The sequence below is a fragment of the Sitodiplosis mosellana genome, unplaced genomic scaffold (assembly GCF_009176505.1).
Source record: "Sitodiplosis mosellana isolate CC-2019 unplaced genomic scaffold, AAFC_SMos_1.0 Smas_scaffold_3, whole genome shotgun sequence".
Classification (NCBI taxonomy): domain Eukaryota; kingdom Metazoa; phylum Arthropoda; class Insecta; order Diptera; family Cecidomyiidae; genus Sitodiplosis; species Sitodiplosis mosellana.
The window spans coordinates 9,176,270-9,200,873 of NW_022595246.1; the positions used below are offsets into that span (position 1 = coordinate 9,176,270).

A 24,604-nucleotide genomic window follows, 5' to 3' on the forward strand; every position below is an offset into this window, starting at 1 on the left:
GAGAGAGAGAGAGAGAGAGAGAGAGAGAGAGAGAGAGAGAGAGAGAGAGAATGGAACGGCAAAATATGCTCTAAATAGAGGAATTTTTTCTCTCGATAAAACCCATGCTGAGCAAGCAAACTACGCCACCTGCACTAAGCCTGGCAGCACATACAAAACAAAGACGTGTAATTTTGATTACGTTTTCTGGCGACAGCGAAACCAATCTTTTTTTGCATTGTCGATACACTTACTATTTTCCGTTGCGATAAAATAATAATGAATCGATGGAATGGGTCTGGGAATGGTTTCGAACGAATGAGGTTGAAATTTTATTGGTTCGGCTATGCCTATTGAAAATCGTTTATTCGGCTCCATTTTTTTTTTTCACTTTTACGAGCGATCAAGCCGAAATGCAAATGCATTGCCGTGGAAAATGTCTGTAAATTGTGCACTGTTTTGTGTGTGCGACTTCCGTGCCGCCTTTTGTGCACCCAGCTAAGCGCACATTCTCACTCATAAAATAGTTTGGCGATTGGATTTTCTCATGCAAAAAAAAACACACAACCGGAGAATATTTCGAGCGGTAAATCGTTTTGTTGAACGAAAATAAAAATGGTTTTTAGTTTTGTCGATGCAATAAAATTGAGATAGATTAGATTGAATCCGTGCAACCGAAAAAAATTTGAAGAGAAAAAAAAAACAGGTTTCCACACGTTTTGTACACGGCCGTGGGTAAAGTGGATTTGCATCGTAATGGAATCGTTTGCAATTGATTTGCAAGTTAAAAGTTATTATCATCGATTTTATGTGGGTGTGCAGGGTTTTTGTTTTACATCAGATTTTTACACACGCCGACCATTCCGATCGAAAAGTTCCGAGAGCAAATTCTCGTTATCTGTGCTTGTGTGATTTCACATTGAATGGAATTCCAGCATTAAATTATGCAACATTGTGTATGCATTCAAAAGCCGCACACGAAACATGTAATTTCTCTTTTATGCGCGGTGTGTCGACTCGCGCACATGCGCTCTCGTTTCGGAACGAGAAATTGGCTCGATGTGTGTGTGCGCGTGCGCGGCGCACTCAGTTTGGTGAGCGCCTTAAAAAGGTCTGATTTGCTTGTAATATGTTTGCATTAGTTTATCATCCGTATCAAACTTCTATTCGTAGAAAATCCAGACTCTAATTGAATAACTCAGTTTAAAGCGAATACATGTTGTTTGCTTTGGTTTCGGAATCGTTCCCAAGCCCAGATACGATTGTTTATTTTGTTGATGATGACGACGACGACGGCGGCGAAGGCGAGGGCGATGGCGGTATGCACAGCGCGTGTGCATAGAAAAGTCATAATTTTTCATTGTACGCCGCTTGGAAGCCTGAAATGCCGAAAAGTAATTTACCTCTCAATTTCAATAAATAAAATTGTTTCTTTTTCGCGTTCAAGCGAAAAAACATCGAAAAAACATTATTTCGGCATGTTTACTTTGTTTCGCTTTTATTTTATGCTGTGATTTAACCGGATTCATTTTCACTTCATACGGTGTGAAATGAAACAAATATAATGGAAAAGGTGCATGATAGCTGACTACCAAAAAATGGCTTTTATTTTCTGCTGTAGCAAAAACTCGCACAATTAAACTGACACACTGATTAAGTACAAATATAGCAACTCACTATATGTGGACGATGACGATGACGACGACAACGACAACGAAAACAACAGCAACGGCGATCGCAAACATATGAGCACATACGATAAATCTCTCTTCGGGTCATTGTATAAGCATAAATGAATTCGAATTACGCAATTACATAATAACTGAAGTCACTCGCTTGAATGGTGGCACCATGGGCATCTTCAGTTTTCTCGAAAACTGAATCAATCCACTGGAACAGCAAAAAGCATGGTATCGTTGAAGAAACATAGAAATGCTAGATTGAGAAGCAGAAAAAGACCAAACTTGGTTAATTGTATGAGGACGCTTAGCGAGCAATGATCTCACATACTACGAACTGAATGATGATAAATGTGTAATTACAACATTGAGCGCCCATTAACATCTCTCACATCGATTGATGGTGCTTCCCTATTCCAACATACGGAACCATTTTTCAACCGCATCAAACTCTCGTAATGCGCACGGCGCGCCGAATGTAATGGCCATTTTGTGTTTTTCAATTTAATTTAATTTCTAGTAAAATGAAACGTAAAAATTGTAAATCACGCACCGCACATCGCACCCATTCGAACAGCCGAGAGTGTCGATGAACAACAACGAAAGAAGAAAAAAACTGGAAATAAGCGTAGAAAATTACTTTTTCAGACTCGCGCTGATTTATTGCGCATTGTGTATTGGTGAACACGTTTCCCTTTCTCTTGAGACTGGATTTTATTCGATGAGTATTCGCGCGGCTCAATCGTTTTTTCTTTTCGTTTACAAGATCAATGAGCACCATCACCATAATTCACGTGTGAATCAACGAGCGAAAATTCGCTAGAGAAATGATCGGAGAGTTTTTTTATGTGTGCCACACCTGACCTTTGACGTACATTTGACCAAAATCAGGCGGAAAAAGTGAAAATAAATTGCAATTTTGATTTGGAAAACGATTTCTGGTTGTCTCATTGCGGTCGCATAGTAATTACCTGAATGTCGACTCTCTTTTGGCATTAAGCGCGACACATGTGAAAAATATTCCATTTATCCCGTTGAACAGGCCTTTCGGATCACGACAACAATTTTGAACCGAGAGTTCCAACTCCAGAAATGTCACAATCATTAAAGCATTTCTCTCTGTGAGACTTTGAACATTTATAGCATTTCTATTGAAGAGCTATTTCCCCGTTTGTAGCGTGAGATGTCATTGTTTCGCACAGCGAATGTTGTACCTCCATTGAAGCGTGTTCGATTCAGTCGAAGCGGGCAAACAACATTGCGAATCGACACATTCATTGATTCACAAGTGAGTCACATTCATATTCTTAGAATATTAGCATTCCAGGTAGACGAGAATTTTTATTACTCACCACTTTCAGTCTCACTGCGACGATCGCATCGTAGTGAGTCGCAAATCGAACAGAAAAATATGATCACTTTATGAAGTACATGATGTGATGGCATCAAAAATAAATCACTGCACAAAAATGGAACAAGCAGAATGAACACGACTTTCATTCAAATCTTGACGATTTTTCAACACTTAACTCTGTTCATTGTATTGCGTCACTTTGAATAGTCGGTGTGTGACTTTTTTTCAAGGTTGATCGCGCGACAGTGACATTCCATAATCGCATTGTATGCGAACAGACGCGCAACGAAAAGAGTTTTTGCGATCGACCAAAACAAGATGCCAATTGGACATCGCTGTTTTTGGTCAACAAAAATAAAACTCTGTTTATGTTTCCATATATTACCACAACACACAGTGGACAATTTTAATAAGTCAACAAGAGAGAGACGAAACCGCAACGGCCACCATGTGCCTACTGCATAATTGGAACATACGTGTATACGGTCGCACAATTCGTAGGTCGTGGTTTTTCGATGACATGAACCGAATTACTTGTTATTGTATGCTTATTACGGCTAAATTTATTCAAAAATGCATTTTGAATTCAGTTCATTGTATGCGAATGTGGATGCGATTGATCGGGCGAAAAAAAATTGTTATTAAGAAAACGAGTGAGTCGGCGAAGAAATGTTATTTGCATAGGTCTTAACTTAAAAATCGGAAATATCGATAAATGTTCGCATTTTGAAAACAAAACGATCATTTGAAATTAAGTCAAGAATTTCTATGGCAGTCCATTAGAGAGTCACGATCCAGAATACAAAGGATAACCGAATAGAACATTTTAAAAGGCAATTCTAACAAAAACCATTAGAATAGGTGATAAAATTATGAAAGAAGAAACCTATTTGAAATGGTAACGTATTCAAATTTCACCGGATTTAATCCAAAATAACAGTGACAATGAAGCGGTGTTTTCAATTCATTTGTTTGTTTGTTAGCTTGTGTTTCTTTTTTCATCGCCACATGACCGACCACAACATTTCCCGCTTTTCACTTGATGTACCGTTGGCTCGGGTACCATCCATTTGTTTGCGATCTTATTTCTTTATGTTGTGAACAAAATGGGAATTTTGTTTCTATAAATACACAGTTGGATTAATTAGGATGAGAAAGAACAGTTACTCGAAATGGAGCATGAAGTGAAAATGTTGTCGGTGCTGCTGCTGAGGTTCTCGCTTTTGCATACTTAATCATTTCCGGATTAGTGAAGTGTGTTCTTGTCACATGATCCGTTCGGGCCACTGTCATCGAGCATTTCGATTTTTTATTCACGTACTGATGCTGTTGTGGATCAACAACTACCATGCAGTGCATCGTAACGAATAACCCATATTGCCATTCATTGTTCCAACGTGTTTATTGTCTGATATTGAAATTTCTACGGTGTATCTTTTGTTTCACTCTATAGAATACCAAATTAGCAACATGTATTGAATACATTGTATTCAATACTAAAAAAAGATTCAAAACAAAACAAAACACATATGGGACATTCCGTAGAACGTATTTAAATCACTATTCTCCCACCCAAAATGAAAAAAATTTATTCGCAAATGAAAAAAAATAGAGTTTTTATTCATTTAAATCTGTAGATTTGAATTTCTTCGCATACGTAGATCATCATTTCCGTCATATTGTCAACTACGAGAGCAATAAAAACAACGATCAACAGTTGAATCTGTTGAATTTAACACTTCATCATTTTTCATTACCATACGAACCTTGATGCCCCTATATCTGAACTACTCGCTTTGCATATCGACTAAAACTTATACGAACACACCAAAACCTGGCTCGAATTTAAAAATTTATCACTACATTGTCAAATTCATTCACGTTGAGAAGATCGAGAAAAAAAACAACGACGAATGATATCACCCATTCTAGCTTCTGTTAGTCAACTTCTGTTTCAAGCATAACACCTCAGCTCAACGCATGTGAAACACATTCACAAACACTTCATTGAAGTTGCGGTTGAGTCATCATTGATGTTCAAATGAACAAACATATGAGTAAAATCATCTTCACTGGAAGAGAACAAGACACGAAATTCTTCGTATCGATGATAAACTCAGTTGGTTCATGGTTTTTCGCCGAAAATAATCAAGAATGAATGAAACACGAAAAAAATGGCAAAAAACAAATTTTATAAAGGAAATTGGGTTTTTCCATAATTTTTATATCACAATTTAAATGTCGACATCAACATTGGCAACAGCAGCAGCCTAATGGTGCTCATGCATGTAAAACAAAACCATTAGTAACGCTAAATTTCAGCTCAACTCTAAATGCTTTCTAATTTCGCATTTCAATCTGTCCACAATGTATTGAAATAACATTTACTCGACAAATTGCCCAGAATATTCTTCTATATTACATGTTTGTTTATTCATTTCAGTTTCTAAATCATTATAATGCTCTTTCATTTCGATTATCATATTCGGTTCATTTACTCTCATTGTTCATTTAACATTTTACCCGCAAAACAAATGTCTTTTCATCATCGATCCCATTTTACAAATGAGCTCAATTGATTGGTGTGATGATGCACGGTATACAACATTCCATTGTGGTTTCATTGTTTGACCAAAAGACGTCCGCAAAGTTCGATCGACGATAGCTTCTATTAACTTCTGCTTAAAGTTATCGTCATCGTTTAATTTCCGATCCGTATTGTTGCAAACAGAAGAATTAAGCAATTATTTGGTCGTCTTTCGTACAATGTATTCTCTATGATTATTTTGTGATTAACCCTGCTAATGATACATTTACGACACTGAACACACCATTAGAATAAAACTTTGTTGTAGAACGTAACGCAAGAAAAAAAATTCCCATAGGGCTTTAGATTTTGTGATGCAAAACGAACAAATTCATTTGAACAGTTGTAGTGCATTGAAATTGTTTCTAATTTAACGTAAGCCGAGTTCGTTTGTAACATATATATAACACATACAACATATGCACGACTAATGAAATATATCGCCAAGGTAATCATGGCAATGTTATTCGAATCAATTATAATTTGTTTTGTTCATACGAATCGTGAGCATATTTCGAAATCATTAAATACAATGAAATAAATATGAATCAAACAATTCACACATTTTTTTCTTTTCGTTTTCATTTAATTACAGGTATATGTAGCTGCTCAAGATGGTTCATCAACGGAATTTTCACCACAAGTTTCGGCCACATGCCGAACGGGTGTCATGAATATCAAGGTTGGATTTAACAATACGTACACAGGTGCAATTCATACGCGAGACCATCGATCGACGTCGTGCATGCAATATGGAGATGGATCGAATCAAGTCAGTCTCAGTCTGAACTTGTTGGCCAGAGAAAAAGATCCCGACTACTGTGGTATTCTGGTACACAACGTGAGTGGTGATGTAAGAACGTGCACATTTATTAACCAAAATAGATTGAAGCTTCGCTTAGCGGCTTTTTATTCTCCGCCGTTTCTAATAAGAACAAAAACAAAATTCTATAATAAAGACTGCGATTAAAATTATTAATCAAATGCATTTAAACAAAGCCTAACAATTCAACTAAATCACCATTTGCAACGCCCAAGCGCATTTTATATATATGATATCGAGAGAGAGAGAGAGAAAAAAAAGAGGCACCATTTTTTCTTGCACACATAAACATATAGTACAGTATTCGATTTGCGAATGGTTGGGCCGTATTTTATATTTAATTGACAATTCCGCAAAAATTCCCAATCACGTAATTCATTGCGTAATCAATCAGTGTCTTCGCTTGAATGTTCCACAGCAATGCACTATGTGGCTATTCACATTCTGGGCTTGATCGATTATGCATTTGGTATAAAAACAAAACGGCATTTTTCGTTCAAAACCAATCCAAGCGTGAAAAATTCGACAATTTTTGTCGAGGCTTTGTAGTAATAGGTTCTGGTGCTGCAGTTTTATCAATAGACTCTCATTTTATTTCATTCAATCGTAAATCGAACTTATTGGTTCAACGAATTCACCGTTTACCGTTTGAATTTGGACGAGAGCACAAGTGCGCGGACGAGCGATCGCATACAAGCCACACCATGCGGAACATATGTCAGAGACAACAGAGGAAATAACATGAACATTACGGTTTTATGTTTTGCTTCTTCGATTTGATTTTTAATGTACTGGATAAACATCAACGTTTTTTAACGACAGTGGTATGCCCGTCGAGGCAATTAAACTAGCATTTATTTTTCATCAAATCGAACGTAACGTTTTATTGTTTTTCAATTTTTATTTTTCTGGCCACGATGACGATGGCATATTTTTGAGCTGTGCACAAAACATGGACGAAAATCCGAGATATTGTTTTGATTTTTGTGAGTCAACCGGTTTTTGAAAGATACGATGCAGAACAACATAGTTTTATGCTGTGGCTGATCGTTTCAGTAGAAAAATATGATCATGAATTGGTCACGTAGCGCTCCTAATTATTATCGTCGACTCCATAATATCCACTAAGACGGTCTAAAAAAAACGCTAACCGAATTTAATTGAACTAACCGAACCCAAATAGAACACGATTTTTTATTGCGAGTTTGCCTTTTATTTTGCTTTTCTTTAGCGAACCGAAGAACGATCCGTACAATTGGCGGTTCGAGTTCATCGCACACTTGAACTGGCCGACGATAAATTTTATGTGATCACTTGCGGTAAAGCAGGATTCAATCGCGACGAAAACTCCGTTGTTGTTCTCAAGTTCTTGGAAAATCAACGACGCGTTCGTGAAACCGTTTACGGCAGAGAATATGCCATTAAGGCTGAATTAACGCAACCAAACGGAACACATGGCATCAAAGTGAAAAATTGCTTTGCATTCAACAAAAAGAACACCAGCATTCCACTCATCGATAACAAAGGGTAAGACAACGGACAATAACGTTATAATTGGCTGTTTATGCTATTAGCACCCGGTTCTAATTGATTTTATCCTACAGATGCCCAATAGATCCACTCATCATCTCAAGATTCGAAACTAATGCTGATCGCACACAAGCCACAGCTATTTTGAAATCAATGTTCAAATTCCCAGAAGGTAAATGTTGACGAAGATTAGATTTACTGTTCATTGATCGAAGATTTCTTTTCCTTTTTTCGTTTTAATTTATCTGTTTCGGAACAAGCGATCTGAATCACAATTTTTATTTTTTATTTCCCCAAAGGTTCGGAAGTGCACATTCAATGTGATGTAGCTCAATGTGTGGGAGTCTGTGCTGAAGATGTATGCCCTGGTGATGTGTTGAGTGCTTCTTCTGTGAAAGGTGGAAGAGTGGGCAACAAAGAAGATGGATCCTCACTTGCGGCCACAACCGTATTCGTTTTAGACCCAGATAAGGCACCTTGTAGGTTTTCAGCGCAATCGGTTCCATTTTTTATTCTTCTTCGATTTTTCGTCATTTTTTCAAAGAAAAACTTTTGTTCAATGGACACGGTTCATTAGTGTTCATTGAATACTGTTCATTATTGCTGTGGATAAAAATCCACAAATTCAACTCATTTCTTAACTAGAACTAACTTATGATTCCATACGTTTCGACTCAAAAATGTTTGCGTGTGTATTTACTTTCAGTGCTTTCGCCTGCGTGTGAAGAAGGAATTCGACCATCATGGTTGCTCTGGCTGTGCATAACACTGGGCATTTTATTCCTAATTATGCTGCTGATGAACATCTTCTTATGCACTGCAATGAGCTGTAGTTGTGCACGAACAGAAGTACGTATTGAATTTACCTAAAGGACTTAGCAATTGAAACTAAAATATACTGTAATTCCTCATTTAAAATAGATAATCGAGAAAGAGCCGTCAATAATTGAAGAGTATGATCCGTATCGCAGTTGGCACGGAAGCCAATATGGTTCGCGATACTCGCTGCACGGACGTGACGGACACAAAGGCTACACAAGCGGTGGTTCAACGATACATTCGAATAGGTCTGATCGATATTAAATCAAATCATAAACAAACAAACAAAAAACTGAAAATTCGATCGCATGAAGCTCATCCCGAAAAGCATACAAACCAAACGTATTCTCCTTTTCTTAGAAATCCAAAAAAAAATTGAAAAATTCTCTGTTTAGTCATTGAATCAAGAATCGATCACTTGGTGCTCTATTGTGTTAAGGCTTTTTTTTCTTGCTTTGCGAGCCTGTTCGCATCATTCAAATCATATCTACACTTCAACACTTTCGACACCATTATTCTATGTTCTTTGTTTCGTTGCCGCTTCACGCCGTTTATGTAAAAGGAAAACAATTTATTTGCTTTATTTCAGAATATTTAACATATTTAAACAATATCTTAATAAAAAAATAGCTGTAACTTTTTTGTAACTGCACCACAAAAAAAACCGAATTCAAAAATCCACACATTTTGTGTTGATCACCTTCTTCTCTCATCACCACTTAACGTTGTACAGCGAAAACAAACCCTAAAACGAATCTAATGATTAAATCTAACCAAAATGAAAACACGTACCCGGGCATTACTAATGATTCTAGCATAATTTTTTGGACATTTTATTTTGATTTAAAATTTCTGTGTTTTTGAGAACTAATTTTCGTGAATTTGAACCAAACTGAATTTTGAAGGTCGTTGCCAAATGACACCGATCACTATGCAATCGTTCATTCAAGGCCTGGTTCAAGACACTCTGGAATCGTTAACGGTGGTCATCGCAGCTTACGAGGAAACCATTGATAGTTCGGTCGCACGCAACCTGCACCAATGCACACACACACACATATATAAACAAACCTACACACAATCTCTGTAAACAAATCTCCAAAATCGCAACCGAACGCACACAAAATTATTACCTACAACAAAATTGTCTAAATTTGTTTTTGGGTTAATCAACTGGGGAACAACAACCAATCAAACTTATCAACTAAATTTTATGTGTTTGTTTTTTTTCAAACACAAAAAAATTGTACATAAAAAAAGCAATGGAAATTTTAATCTTTAAGCATTTTTCGGCCTGTATTTGTTTCTAATTATTCATCATCTCTATCCAAAGCTACTCACATTTTCTGTGTTCGTCTTTGATCATGCACTGTCACTATGTAAACAAAAATGAAAAAAAAACAACAACCAAAACTCACGCGATCACTCTATAATCGTACTGATTTTTGAACTAACCAATTTTTGATTGCACCAATGCTGCTGTTTGTTTCTCTTTCAAATTCATGTGCAATTGTAAATATTCTTTCCTTTCCTTAAATCACTTCTACAAATTCCTTCTACTTTTTTTGGAGAAATAAAAAGATCTTGAAGAAATTTGTTTTTAAGTTGAGTATTGTTGATCATCTCGAATTTTGATCCTTTGATCGCGCTCGAAATATCCAAATCGAAATCAGTTTGTTTTATTTACTTTTGTGACAATAAAAAAAATTTCGAACTTTCCACAACAAACTGCTTTCGTGTCGTAGATTCTAAGTCATTGTTATGTATGAATTTAGGCTAAGTTCTAGAGTTTAATGCAAGTAAACAACTAATTGGATTTGATGCTAAACAAATAATTGTCAATTACAAATAAAACAATTTTATTTAATTAAAAAAATACGAATAGAAAAAAGATAAATGTTTTTTTTTCACATCCAATAGCTTCACACTATGTGCATCAGATATAAAATTCTAGATCCATGAATTTCTCATTCATCACAAAATCGCTTGGAGTCATAACTTTTAAATCTGATATGGAAAATTATTTGAATATAAATTGAAAATTGAAGCGGTCTTTAGACGAACAACTAAATCACCGTCTGATTTCTAACATGAAATTTACCATTACAAGCAGAGTTAAATGTAGATTTTATTTTCGAAATTTCCATGATCGAATTTCCCGTCTAAAAAGCTTATCTATAGTGCTATGGGAATAGTATAAGTGATTATTTTTTGTTTTGTCAACAAATTCAACAAATTACATTTTCTTTGATTCTGCCAGAAGTCGTTTTTTTGATTAAGTTCAAATGTGTACGGAAATTTTATTTCATGGGTTTTTGATCATGGTTTTGTTTGAAAGAAAAATCTTGCTCTCAAAAACATTGGCTTTTTTATTTTGTCTTACATCGAAGTCTTTTTAAATTTAAATGCTGTAGTATAAAATTCCCCGAAGGAACACGGGAGTGAAAAAAACGAGAGATGACAATTTTTGATGCAATCATTTTCTCCGTTTTATCGACAGCACCAGGCCATTCTTTGGTGATAGTCCAAATGGAGATGATTTGATTTTCATGGGGATTTCCGTTTGAGGTGTACTTCTGAATGTGAACTGGCACAGCATGTAATAAATGATTAGTTTGACTTCCATCAAGGCGAACCGGCCGCCAATGCAAGCTCTCGGTCCCATCCCAAAGGGTACATAACGGCCTGGTTTTATGTTTTTGCGATTTTCTTCATTAAAACGTTCTGGGTCAAACACCTCCGGCGAGGGAAAATAGTTTGGGTTGTGGTGAAAACAATAGATCGGGACCCACACATGATCACCTTTCTCAATGTGCACATCAACCTTGTCGCCGTCAGTCAAATGAAAACGTTTTGAACAGAGCCGATCGATAAGTACAGCTGGCGAATGGATGCGAAGCACTTCATGTATAACCATGTCCAAATATTTAATTTTGTTCAACTCATCATAAGAGATGGGCTTTGTTTCCGAATTTCTTTCGACCTCGTCAATTTCATTGATTAGTCGATCTTGAATATTTGGATTTAATGCCAATTCATAGGTGACCGCCGTCAAAACCCACATGGTTGTATCAAAGCCAGCGAGAAAGAAAACAAATGCTTGCGAAATAATTTCATCGTCTGACCAAATGGAACCACGTTTCGCATTTACCAGCAAATCAATCAAATCGGAGCGAACAATTTTGTTCGCGCGTCGCGTTTCAATGTTTTGCAACACCAAATTGGAGAACACTTTTCGAATGTGCGAATCAACAAATTCGATGTGTAACTTTTCAAAGAGCCACGGAAATGCACGTAAACACCAAATTTTCAGGAATGATTTGATCGAATTCAACTGTTGTAATTTGCAGCCAGTTTCGAAAAATTCATTGTGTCGATCGACCAGCGAGTTTATCTTCAGTCCGAATGCACATGATGCAATGGTGTCGTTTGTAACGCGAGAATAAAAATCGGTAATTTCGACAGATGATTCATCACCGATTGACGGAAACTGAGTTTCAAGCAGATAGTTCTTCGCTTCAACCGCACAATCACGCACCAATTCAAACATTTGACGCATTTTTGACCCTGTAAATGCAGGTGTTAGAGTTGTACGCATTCTTCGCCACTTTTCACCACGCATCAAAAACAAAGTGTTGCCCATCAGCGAATCCATTTGTGGCTCAATGATGAATCGATGATCAACGAACGAGTCGAAATTTTTGATAGCGATGTGCTTGTACAGTTCGGGATCACGAAGCACATAAATCGGGCGCATGAAATTGAAAAAACCGGATAATCTGGGAAAAGATAGGGCAATTATTGAAACGTTCTTGAACCACAATCATCATTTAAAATGGAAAAAGTCAAGACGTTTCGCTTAAGAAAATACATTTTCCAACAAAACTGATTTCGCTTCGGATTTGGAAAAAACATTCACTAAACACTGTCGCTTGAAACTTACTTCTCATTAGGAAAGTCGTCGTATAATTTCTTGACAAACTCAATCAAATCGACCTTCTTTGTGAAGAAATCCGCTGAATTTCCGAAGAACAGAGTTGGTTTCAATGCTGGAACTCCTTTCTTCTCAAAATATTTATCGTTTTGTATTGCCCACTTATAAACCACAAAAACTGCCACCGCCATTCCGACTGTAATGTAAATGGGAAAATACTCTGAATCCATGTTCGAAGATGAATTTGTTCACTGACAATACAAGATTTTACTTCGCAAAATGAGTGCTGCTAGTTCTAAATCTGTTGATCGAATGTCACATTTTGAATTGTTGTTCGCCGTTCTTATTATATAGCAAAAAGATCGAGTTTCGAGAATCGCTTTCGTTAGATCAATCCAAAGGCGATCACTCGGTGAATTCATGCTCTAAATTAACATTTATGAATGCAGAATAACGCCTTATTTGACCCGTTTTACATACCATACAACAACTGATGAGGTCAAGATTTTACAGACTGTCTAGAGATTCATTGATTCAATGATGAAATCTAGACCCTAGAGTGTTTTCGCATCCCATTTGTGCAAGATACAATAGCACAGACGATCGCAATCTTGCAAAAGGTTGAACACGTTCTGCCGGGTTTTTAGCTATTCCATTCAAATTGCCGAATTTCACACAAAATAACATCGAACGAAAACATGTAAACAAATCAACAATAATTTGAATGGAATTTCCACGTGAACGCACAAATCCCTTATTAGAATTTAAACAAAATAGTTGCCGACAGAAATCTCTTTCCATTTGACAAAACGGTAAGCTGATATCTATCATTCCTTTTTTGCAACGTAGAACTGAATAATTGACATGATAGAAAGAAAGAAAAAACGTTTTTATTCTCGATTCGAAAGCAAAATTCAACATAATATTGTTATTTAATATCAATCTATCTCCTTTTGTCGGGCGCACAACATTTTCACAGTATACACACACAATTAGTTGTTCTGTTTGCATTGACATTAAGATAAGATTCTATCGGGTGAGTTGACAAAGTAAACATATAAACGTAAAAGTTCGCGAAGGATAAAATCCACACCAAATTCACACATGAAATGTAAATATTTGAGCAGAGATAATCGTCAAATGACGAACTATTCCACTGAAAGTACATTTAGTGTCTTCAAATGAACATAGTGTGTCAAAGAGTCGGCTGGCAAACGGTTCACACTTTGACAAACTGTCATTTTCAGTTACCTAATTAAAACCGTTGTTCCATTGTTTGTGTATAAGTTGATTGCGCTTAGTATTATTTTAATCAGCTGTTTTCAACGGTTTGAGATTGATTTTCAAATGGATGACATTAAAACAGCGAATGTGATAAGTTTTTACGAATAATATTTACTATTAGCCGCGTTGAATGTGTAACACGCTTCACTTATCGCTTGAACCGCGTGTCAATTTATTCGTCACATCGCGTGTGACTTTCTTTGCGTTAAATTGAAGCGAGTTTCGAAGAGCAAAATCGATAAAGTAAAAAAAAAAATACTTCAACAATGTTTATTCCAACCAAAGGCTTCGAATCGCCAATTGAAATTGGCGGCACAAAGGAATTGATCGAGCTATAATAAAAAGTTCGGTTGTAGGAATTGAGCAAAGTTGTTGTTTTTTTCCACATGTGATTTTTTGAGTGAATTTAAGTTTTTGAACATCACGCTTATTTTGAGTTAATTTTCTTTTCAATGTATTTATTCGAAAACACTGTCCGTGGCCAATGACAAGTCAATAGTTTTTTTTTTCTTTTTCCACCGAGATGTTGAATCAATATTGTATTGTTTATTTCAAGACCGTTGTAACTCGGCTTTTTTGTTTGATGTAGATCAGTATCTACAGATTAGTCAATAGATTCGTTTTGTGTTGCACGTAAGCGATAATGTGCTTTGTAGTATTACAAAACGTATATGGTCGTGTTTTTTTATGTGAATTTGAAAATTATTGATAACAAAAGGGAAAATAAATTGATTATGAATGAGGCAAATATTAATCAATACTTGAAATTTGTGATTAGTCAGTGTGGGAAACGCTTGTAAGACATGTCATAGTTTTTTTTAACGTCAGAAACGTGTTCAGCTCGTGTAAAAAGTAGGAATTAAAAGATGAACAACCGATTTTCGAATATTATTTTTCCAATTTTACTGCTATTTGCGGTCAATGAGTTTCGAAAGGCAATCCTTAACTTTTGGGATGCAGCTCCGACGGTTACGATAAATCTTGGGAAAATACGCGGAAAATACGCACGACTCGATTCAGGCGAGTCTTTGTATAGTTTTCGTGGCATTCGATATGCACAAGCACCGATAAATGAACTTCGCTTCGCGGTAAGGTTTGATTGAATTGAAGAAATTTAAGTTGGAAAATTACAGTAATTTAAAAAGCTTCTTTTTTAAAATCATTTTGTATTAACATTTGTCTTGATTTTACAGCCGCCAGTACCAGTAAAACCGTGGAATGGAACATTTGACGCCATTCGCGATTCACCAAAATGTCCACAGCCGGTGATAAGCGCAGCTGAAATATCCGAGGATTGTTTGCGATTGAATGTGTATACGAAAAATATTTCGAGTGTTGCGAATAAGCCTGTGATTGTTTTCATTCATTCGGGTGGATTTTACGAATCATCTGGAAGAAGCGACGAATTTGGGCCAGAATATCTAATTCAACGTGATATAGTTTTAGTTACAATTAACTATCGTCTGGCAGCTCTTGGATTTTTGAGCACAGGAACCAAGGAAGCTCCAGGAAATAATGGATTGAAAGATCAAGTTGTTGCGTTACGATGGGTGAAGGAGCAAATAAAATCATTCGGAGGTGATCCCAATTCGATAACAATTATGGGATATAGTGTCGGTGGGATTAGCGTTACTCTACATATGGTTTCGCCAATGTCGAAAGGTAAATCAAATTGAATCAAATAAATAAACAGAAAGTCACTCAAGATACAACTAAATGCCGTTTTCGTTGCTTGTACAGGTCTATTCCATAAAGCAATCGTAATGAGTGGAGCCGCTACCGCTCAATGGGATGTTGCAACAAGTCAATTGGACATGGTGAAAAAACAAGCTCGATTGCTTCATTGCCCCGATCATAACATCAGAGTTATGTTGAAGTGTTTGAGACAGGTTTGCATTTTCTTTTTCAATTTCCTTTTTTATCGAAAGTTCTTGTTCAAACACGAGAATGTTTCATTCAATTCAGACAAATATAGCCGACATCGGTAATAGTTTGAACGGTATGTTTGAGTATGGTCCAGGCAATCCGATTTTAATGTGGATGCCCGTTGTCGAGCCTGACTTTGGTCAAGAGCGATTTCTAACCGAAGATCCAGTAAAACGATTCAAAAGAGGAGACTTTACTCGCGTTCCAGTTCTAGCTGGCATCACTAAATATGAATTCTTGCATCCGGCAATCAGTAAGAGATGAACTTTGCGAGATAAAACAATTGCAAATCTCAGCATTTTATTGCTAACAAAAAAATTCCTTTTAAATTACAGCTGTCATTCGGAATGAAACCCTCCGAAATGAAATGGATACGAATTTTTCGAAATGGGCACCACGTTGCTTCTTGTACGAACGAGACACTCCAAAGTCGAAACAAATTTCGGAGCATTTGAGGCAACATTTCGTGAAAGAACAAATTGAAGATAATCGATCGTTGCTGAATCTGAATAATGTAAGACAAGATCTTTCCTTTTTGACGTGTTTATAACAACTCTTATTGTAAGTCATCAAAAAATTATCGAATTCTCCAATTTTCAGCTATTCGCCGATGGTGTCATTGGTTTTGGAGTGCATCGCTTCGTTAAATTGGCGAGCGCATTTACAACAGTTTATTATTATCAATTTAACTATGCGGCACGCTATAGCTACACCTACTACCCCGATGATAAGCCCTTTGGAGCCGTTCATCATGACGATTTGTTGTACTTATTTGTGAACTTGAAGAAAGCGCCTCTTTTCACTGAAAATGATTCTGAATATATAATGGTGCAACGTTTGACACGTTTTCTCACGAAATTTGCTATGGACGGGTATGGAAAAAATTAGTGATTTTGTCACTTTCACCGAACCTTCTGTCGTTACCTGTGATTTCTGATCAAAAGATTTGTTTTCATCAATTATTTTTCATTTTTCAATTGTTTTTGTAGGAACCCCAATTCAAACACAGATCGATATTTGCAGAATATCATTTGGAGTCCGATGCACGTGGAACAATTCAATTATTTAGACATTACGGATTATCCAACAATGAAGGATCATTTGAATATTTACCGCTATGCCATATGGGATCGACTATTTCCCATCGAAGAAACAAATGATGCAGAAGAACTGACCACTGAAGAAGACGAAATTTATTAATTCTCAATTAATCGAAATAAGAAGTTTTTTTTAGTCTCTGTTACCCATTTCACAAATTAGTATTACAGTTGTGCTGAGAGTGAATTTTTTTATTGGGATACAATCATATAAAGATTAAGTTGAAAGCCGGATATATTACATATTGATTCGAAAAGAAACTACAAATAAAAAACACAATTCAACTATTTTTAATAAGCAAATGATTGAACATCTATTTTTTACATCGCATTTATCATTAAATAGTTTTAAAAGTTTCGTTCTTCGTCAATTTGCAAAATTCGTGGCGTTTCACCAAGAATCGGCATTTCTTTGAACGATTCGAAATTTCTCAGTTTTCTTTTGATGAACCATTTCCTCAATTCACCATAGAGAATAAAAACGAATGCAACTATTAACACTGATATGATTCCATGAATCATTTTTGGTAACAAACTGTCACAGTCGTTGTTCCAACGTTATTAACTGGTTACACAATTTTTCGTTATAATTTCAAACGTTAAATTCGTTTAAACCAAAAACCGTTACTGTTGAAACCAGGACTCAGAGTAGTTGCAAACCGCAGAAACAACTGATTTCTGGTGCAACTCGCATGCGTATTTATACAATTCTTTACCAGATGAATTAATGCATCTTCATGACGCGATCACTCCAACATCTCGTTGATTTTACGCAGAAATATTCACTTGTAGAATAAAAGAAATACAACTACTTGGATTGGTGGTCAGCACAAGAGTGATTTGAATAAGTGATTGAATTTATTATTCATGTTCATCAATATTCAGGCATACATATACATGTATGCTACACCTATCAATACTGCACTATCAATACAACTTTTACTTCTCAGTGTCAACTAATCAAAATAATATGATATAATAAAATGCGCATCAATTTTTGTTACTTTAGTGGGTTTCTTTGTCTTTTCGCTTTCAGTGATAACTTCTTTAACATTTTTAGTTTTATCATTATTTTTCGTGTCATTATCAAAATTACACGACGCTAAAACGGTTTTTAAATAATAAGTTTTGATATGCGATTTACATAGCCCAACTGTTTGCTGTACTGTTATCTGGTCATCTGTAACTTTGAATGCTCCTTCTGCACGTAATACCTGAATATTTTTATTACCCAACTTATTTGCCTCTTCAAACAAATTGATGAAATCATTTCGTTTAATACTTAGCAGTTTAATTTTAGACAAGTGCGTGATGCGAAGCTTTGAATTTACTCTGATTGTTCAGTTTGCACATGCTGAAAAACTTAAAATGATAAAATGAAAAGGCAATGGAAATGATGATCATGATTGTCAACTAAAGTTCACGAAAAATGATCGGTAGTCAAAGATCGGTAGAAAAAAATAATTGCTTGCTTAAAAAAGGAATGATGAATTTGTCAATTAAAGTTGAATAATAAGCGTTGATGTATAATTAAATTTGACCCTCTTGCACAAAAAAAAATGGCGATTCCAAAAAAAAAAAAACGATATAAATGGCAAATTTTGCAATGAATAATAATTTATTATTTAATGATTTGCAAAGTTTCTTTCTTCGAGTTGAAGTGCATTTTCGTTGGTTATTTCCATTATGATATGCGATTCGAAATGAATATCCTCAAATTTCAACTTAGTGGTAAATTTGTATCGTCGCAGTAAATTGGCTAGAACTATTTTAGCTGACATCATTGCGTATTTCATTCCAATACAGTTTCTTGGTCCACCTGAGAATGGAATGTAGCTGAACGGGGGTCGTTTTGCAATATTATCTGGCAGAAATCGGTCCGGATCAAATCCAGTGGCGTTTTCGCCCCAAATTTTTGGATTTCGATGTAAATGCATGATATTGATGATGACATTCGCGCCCTTTGGTATGATTCCCCTTCCTACTTCAATGTCAGCAGACGGTTTTCGGGCGATAAACGGAATCGGTGGAATCAATCTCATCGATTCTTTGATAACGCGTTCCAAATACGACATTCTAACCAAATGACCATGAGTCACATCACAATCGACCGATTCGAAAACCGATCGCAGCTCTTCAACGACTAATTCTTGGTGATTTTGATTCATGGCAAGCATCAATAGAGTGCCAAACACTGTGGTCGATGACGTATCTACACCAGCGACTATGAACAATCGCAGATGCTCCAAAACTGTTTGATGAGTGAAAAAACCTTCTCGTTCTAGGATCATACACTTTTCGATTGGATTTGCTGTATTTTCTTCTTTAATTTTATCCAAATAATCGATACCTTTTTCTCTTATTTCTTTCACTTTTCGCTCGTATACCATTTCAAGCGATTCGTTTGATTCGTTCACCATGTATTGTTGCTTTCGGCCAACATTCGACCAGTTAAATATCCAATCCAAATGGTACCAAAATCGAAAAATTCGATACTGTACGATGCCCATGATTGATCTCATATGTTCACTGATTAATACCCAATGTTTGTCTGATTGCGCATTAACGTTAATATCCATTAGAGTTCTTAAAACTGTATCCATATGACCGACAAAAATTGTTTCATACAAATCCCCATTTTCTTCGAGAAATGGTTCCATTTTCGTGATTAGGATACGGGATTTCTCGTTCAGAAATGGCACAAAGCTTTGTAACACTTTCGGATTGAATGCTGGGTTCAATGCTCGACGATGTGGTTTCCAAATCTCTTTATCTGTAGAAATAATTGTCGTTGGACTGAGGAAACATTTATAAATGTGTGGTCTATTTATGCAATCGTCGCTTGTCAAAATAATTCGAATATCTTCTGGCTCTGATACACCGATCATTAGCACTGGACCTACCCACATTTGAAATGGTGTTGTTTTCGCTTCGTAGAAAAAATTTGCAAGAATATTGCAAAATTCGTTATCTGATTTTCCTAAAAAGCGTGGCGTTACACCAAGAATTGGCACATCTTTGAGCGATTCGAATTTTCGCAGTTTTCTTTTGATGAACCATTTTCTTAACTCTCCATAGAGAATAAAAACGAATGCAACTATTAACACTGATATGATTCCATTAATCATTTTTGCTAACAAACTTTCACAGTCGTTATTTTTTTTTTGTTAGTGGGATTCTCAACGTAACCGTCTTCTTTGGGAGCACAACCAAAACTAAACCGGAGGTCAAATATCTCATATGTTTTATATATAATTTTTCAATTCATTCATGTATTTGTGTCATTTATATAAATTACAATGTCAACATAAATGCAAGTTTTATTATTAATGCTATCATTAGATGTGAATGATGAAGCATTACTGATATTTGGCTATCTTCAGATCAACGAATTATAATCATTCTGAATCATGGCGTTCATCATCATCGTCGTCATCAAACAAGAAGCGTTGCAAGCGCTTAAGCAACTTATGCAAATGCTAAATAATTTAACGGAAGCTTTTAACTATGATTCTTCTGGCTTGTACAATGCACAAGTCTACTATATCTTTTACAAACCATTGACCATTAAATTTGTTTATTGCATAGGTATTTATTAACAGCCAAGTTCAATAGTAATATGAGAATAATAGAAACAATCGTATTTTAAAACTAACATCAAAATCGACGTCTTTTTGTCAAGATAAAAGAGCACATGATGATCTGTTCAATAGCTTAGTACCAAAATTATGATTTATCTTTGAATTTAATTCAGAAACATATAATTTTTAATGTAGAATTCCATAGATACAGAAGAAAAAAAAACAATTCAATTATTTGCAATGAATATTAATTTTTTTTACATCGCATTTATCACTTAATGATTTGCAAAGTTTCTCTCTTCGAGTTGAAGTGCATTTTCATTGGATATTTCCAGAATGATATGCATTTTGAAATGAAGATCCTGAAATTTTAACTTGGTGGTAAATTTGTATCGTCGCAGTAAGTTGGCTAGAACGATTTTAGCTGACATCATTGCGTATTTCATACCGATGCAGTTTCTTGGTCCACCAGAAAACGGGATGTAAGTGAACGGTGGCCGTTTTGCAATATTATCTGGCAGAAAACGGTCCGGATCAAATTCAGTGGCGTTTTCGCCCCAAATTTTCGGATTTCGATGTAAATGCATGATATTAATGATGACATTCGCGCCCTTTGGTATGGTTCCTCTGGCGACCTCAATGTCAGCAGACGGTTTTCGGGCGATAAACGGAATCGGTGGAATCAATCTCATTGATTCTTTGATAACGCGTTCTAAATATGGCATTCTAGCCAAATGATCGTGAGTTACATCACAATCCGCCGATTCGAAAACCGATCGCAGCTCTTCAACAACTAGTTCTTGGTGATTTTGATTCATGGCAAGCATCAATAGAGTGCCAAACACTGTGATCGATGACGTATCCACACCACCGATGAAAAATAATCGCAAATGATCCAGAACAGTTTGATGGTCAAAAATTCCACTTTGTTCCAGCATCAAACACTTTTCAATTGGACTCGCGGTATTTTCTTCTTTAATTTTGTCCAAATAATCGATACCTTTTTCTCTTATTTCATCCACTTTTCGCTCATACAAAGATTCAAGCATTACATTTCCTTTGTTTACACAGTCTTGCTGTACTCGACCAGTTTTTGACCATTTAAATATCCAATCCAAATGGTACCAAAATCGAGCGATTCGACACTGTATGGTACTCATGGCTACTCTTAAAACTTCACTAAATGTTGCACCGGTTTCTTCATATTGCGCATTCATGTCCAAACCAATCAACGTTCTCGAAACTGTATCCATATGACCGATGAAAATTGTTCGATACATATCTCCGTTTTCTTTGAAAAATGGCTCCATTTTCGTGATCAGGATACGCGATTTCTCGTTCAGAAATGGCACAAAGCTTTGTAACACTTTCGGATTGAATGCTGCGTTCAATGCTCGACGATGGGGCTTCCAAATCTCTTTATCCGTAGCAATAATAGTTGTCGGACTGATCATAAATTTATAAATGTGTGGTCTATTGAGACAATCGTTGCTCGTCAAAATAATTCGTATATCTTCTGGCTCTGATACACCGATCATTAGCACCGGACCGAGCCATATTTGAAGTGGTGTTGTCTTCACTTCGTAGAAAAAATTTGCAAGAACATTGCAAAATTCGTCATCTGATTTTCCCAAAAAGTGTGGTGTTACACCAAGAATCGGCATTTCTTTAGGTGATTCGAAATTTCGTAGCTTTCTTTTGATGAACCATTTTCTTAACTCTCCATAGAGAATAAAAACGAATGCAACTATTAACACTGATATGATTCCATGAATCATTTTTGCTAACAAACTTTCACGATTGTTCTTTCTTTTCGAGTGGAATTCCCAACGACACCGTCTTATATAGACGGACGAAGCGACGACATAAACTAAATCTACCACCAAATATCCTATTCCTAATATATTTTTAGCACTACATGAAATGTAGAGCTACTAATCTGCGTTTTTTTTTTCTAATACTTTTTCGAGCCATGAACAGAATTAGAGTGGCTTTCAATTTTATGCTCATATTTTTTATTCAATTCAAACTAGTGGCAGTAACGACAAATAAGTGCATAGTATCTCGAAACGCTAATCAAATTTTTATTATCAAATGTTATTTAAAATTTACATTACTTTTTCCTTTTTTTGTATAAAACTCTTTTACCCTTTAGTATAAGTAATGGTTGAGATAAATTCTATGCGCATATTATTTATTTGATTTAAAGGAGTTACATTAATGAAGAATAATGAAGAAAAAGTTCATTTCGTGGATTTACAAATAATTTTAACCAAACTAAAATTACAATTGAAATTGACATTCAAATCACAAATATAATTCAAAGACTACTTTAATAAAATACATTTCATGTAGTGCGCCAATAAAATAGTTTGTTGTGGAACAACAAAATAGAAAAAGTATCTATAAACTCAAGAACGCAGAGCGGAGCAGAGCGACGCTCTGCGGTCTTGTTTTTTCATTTCATTTATTAACTACTATTTTATAATTATTATTTTTGGTTATCTTCAGTTCAACGGAGCGTATATAAGTACCAAGGATGACCTCCATAAAAGAGGCAGTTGTTTGAATAGGAAATAAACATAAATATTTTATTAGTGTTACACATGCAAATTTTCGTATAGTTTCTGTTGATTCAACAGAAAATAATTGTTTTGGAAGCGAGTACTTTTCATCCTGCTTTTTATGCTTCAAGAAGTAGTCGCAAAACTTAATGACAAGCCAAAAATCCTTTTTCGAATATTCGCTTTTTAAGCCAAGCTCAAAAACCCAATCCCTCTCAAAGGTCGATCATGCGTGCGTTGATCTATGCTCCTTATTAGAAGAATTATATATAATTAGAATAAAACGGCGTTCGAGCGTGTAAATGAAACTGAACGAAATTGAACAAATAACAATTTATGGGCGGTGGAAATATGATGATTTTGTGTGTATTACAATCGACGGTAGCGCCAGTGGTTGTATGTGCAGATCAATATAATTTGTCAACTCATTTCGTAACTAAAAAGCACGCCTAATTCGAAATTTTGAGTTACTTCCGCCCCTTGACAATTTATAATATAAATGTGTTATTATCGGTGTAGCACTATTGTGGCGTATTTCGTATTACACGTGTGGCATACATCGTAGAATTGATTTTCGCCATCGTGTGATTGACATAAAGAAATCTTTGTTGGATTCAAGATAAAACCTAAGAGCAGGAAGAGTGGTTTTTGAATAGAACAATAGTCACGTGTGGGACTGTTTATTGTACGGACGAAGACGAATAATCACACAATTGAACTGTTCCGAATGTTTTTTTTTTATCAATTTTATAGCGTTCGATTACGATACAGATTATTGTCATAATGCACATTTTGTATGCTCGTTCATTTCAATCTTTATCGCATTCAGGTAAAATAAATATTTGAAATATTTTTTTGGAAAAGAGAAAAAGGTAGTTTTTGTCTTTTAACCAGATTTTCCAAAAATAAAAGCCAAATAATTCATTTTAACTTTTCTATTAGATTGAAATACATTGTATGAGGCTCTTTGTTTTGCTGAAACAATTGGGATAACATTATTCTCACTTAATCTTAAATGGAATGAATCTGTTATAAATACGAGATGAATTCTCCGAGATATCAGTTGTGTTTTTAACTTGAAAACGAATCGAGCAAAATCAAGATGAAATTTGTCTACGCTCTTGTCGTTCTTTTCGGTTTGATTGTGAGTCGAATTGATTAGTAGTCATACTTTTTAATCTGTTAAAATGACTAAATTGATTTTTCAAATGTAGGTATTATCAGCCGCTTTTGCCGATCCTGAGCCCGAAGCCGAGCCAGAAGCCATGGCAGCAGCAATTGCTAGTCCCGGTAAAAAAGCATTCGCACGGCTTTCTAGTAGTTGAATTTATCAAGTGAATATCATTCAATTTAGAACCAGACCGAGGATGCAGTTGCTCAAAATGTCGATCAAGCTATAGACACTCATGCTATAGACACTCATGCTATAGACACTCATGCTATAGAC

The 24,604-nt window shown here is 35.7% G+C and overlaps 4 protein-coding genes across 6 annotated transcripts in view; 2 read left to right on the top strand and 2 right to left on the bottom strand.

Moving 5' to 3' along the window:
- LOC129566261 (uncharacterized) overlaps positions 1 to 10,634 on the top strand; it is a 23,286-nt gene extending 12,652 nt beyond the window's left edge. For 2 of the 3 annotated variants that reach the window (XM_055442033.1, XM_055442034.1), the window contains exons 3-9: positions 6,195 to 6,452; positions 7,654 to 7,949; positions 8,027 to 8,124; positions 8,252 to 8,431; positions 8,659 to 8,801; positions 8,874 to 9,019; positions 9,677 to 10,634. In XM_055442033.1, coding sequence (XP_055298008.1) covers positions 6,195 to 6,452; positions 7,654 to 7,949; positions 8,027 to 8,124; positions 8,252 to 8,431; positions 8,659 to 8,801; positions 8,874 to 9,019; positions 9,677 to 9,785 — 1,230 coding nt within the window. In that variant the 3' untranslated portion in view covers positions 9,786 to 10,634. The remainder of the gene's footprint in view (positions 1 to 6,194; positions 6,453 to 7,653; positions 7,950 to 8,026; positions 8,125 to 8,251; positions 8,432 to 8,658; positions 8,802 to 8,873; positions 9,020 to 9,676) is intronic. The other variant, XM_055442035.1, reaches the window with a different exon arrangement.
- A 58-nt stretch (positions 10,635 to 10,692) lies between these two features.
- On the bottom strand, positions 10,693 to 19,921 carry LOC129565825 (probable cytochrome P450 9f2). Its single transcript, XM_055441064.1, has 3 exons — positions 18,650 to 19,921; positions 12,715 to 12,944; positions 10,693 to 12,550 (listed from the first exon to the last, which is right to left on the bottom strand). Exons 1-3 carry the CDS (start codon positions 19,919 to 19,921, stop codon positions 11,248 to 11,250), a joined length of 2,805 nt encoding a protein of 934 aa, XP_055297039.1. The 3' UTR covers positions 10,693 to 11,247.
- On the top strand, positions 13,895 to 17,315 carry LOC129566259 (juvenile hormone esterase-like). The gene is made up of 7 exons (XM_055442031.1): positions 13,895 to 15,077; positions 15,183 to 15,651; positions 15,730 to 15,878; positions 15,955 to 16,168; positions 16,251 to 16,429; positions 16,516 to 16,787; positions 16,905 to 17,315. The coding sequence occupies exons 1-7, from the start codon at positions 14,856 to 14,858 to the stop codon at positions 17,113 to 17,115; spliced, it is 1,716 nt and encodes a 571-aa protein (XP_055298006.1). The 5' UTR covers positions 13,895 to 14,855; the 3' UTR covers positions 17,116 to 17,315.
- A 70-nt stretch (positions 19,922 to 19,991) lies between the features above and the next one.
- Positions 19,992 to 22,500, bottom strand: LOC129566260 (probable cytochrome P450 313a4). Its single transcript, XM_055442032.1, has one exon. It carries the CDS (start codon positions 22,369 to 22,371, stop codon positions 20,869 to 20,871), a length of 1,503 nt encoding a protein of 500 aa, XP_055298007.1. The 5' UTR covers positions 22,372 to 22,500; the 3' UTR covers positions 19,992 to 20,868.
- Positions 22,501 to 24,604: the final 2,104 nt, after the last annotated feature.

What these genes read in the sequence shown, in the direction of transcription:
- LOC129566259 (XM_055442031.1), top strand. Translation starts at nt 14,856, where the DNA reads ATGAACAACCGATTTTCGAATATTATTTTTCCAATTTTACTGCTATTT. An exon ending in GGTTTCGCCAATGTCGAAAG is followed by an intron (nt 15,652 to 15,729) that starts GTAAATCAAATT and finishes TTGCTTGTACAG; the next exon opens with GTCTATTCCATAAAGCAATC. An exon ending in ATTCTTGCATCCGGCAATCA is followed by an intron (nt 16,169 to 16,250) that starts GTAAGAGATGAA and finishes TTTAAATTACAG; the next exon opens with CTGTCATTCGGAATGAAACC.
- LOC129565825 (XM_055441064.1), bottom strand. Translation starts at nt 19,921, where the DNA reads ATGTGGGTAGGTCCAGTGCTAATGATCGGTGTATCAGAGCCAGAAGAT. An exon ending in AACTCGAAGAAAGAAACTTT is followed by an intron (nt 12,945 to 18,649) that starts GCAAATCATTAA and finishes TGAACAAATTCA; the next exon opens with TCTTCGAACATGGATTCAGA. An exon ending in GACGACTTTCCTAATGAGAA is followed by an intron (nt 12,551 to 12,714) that starts GTAAGTTTCAAG and finishes ATCTTTTCCCAG; the next exon opens with ATTATCCGGTTTTTTCAATT.
- LOC129566260 (XM_055442032.1), bottom strand. Translation starts at nt 22,371, where the DNA reads ATGATTCATGGAATCATATCAGTGTTAATAGTTGCATTCGTTTTTATT.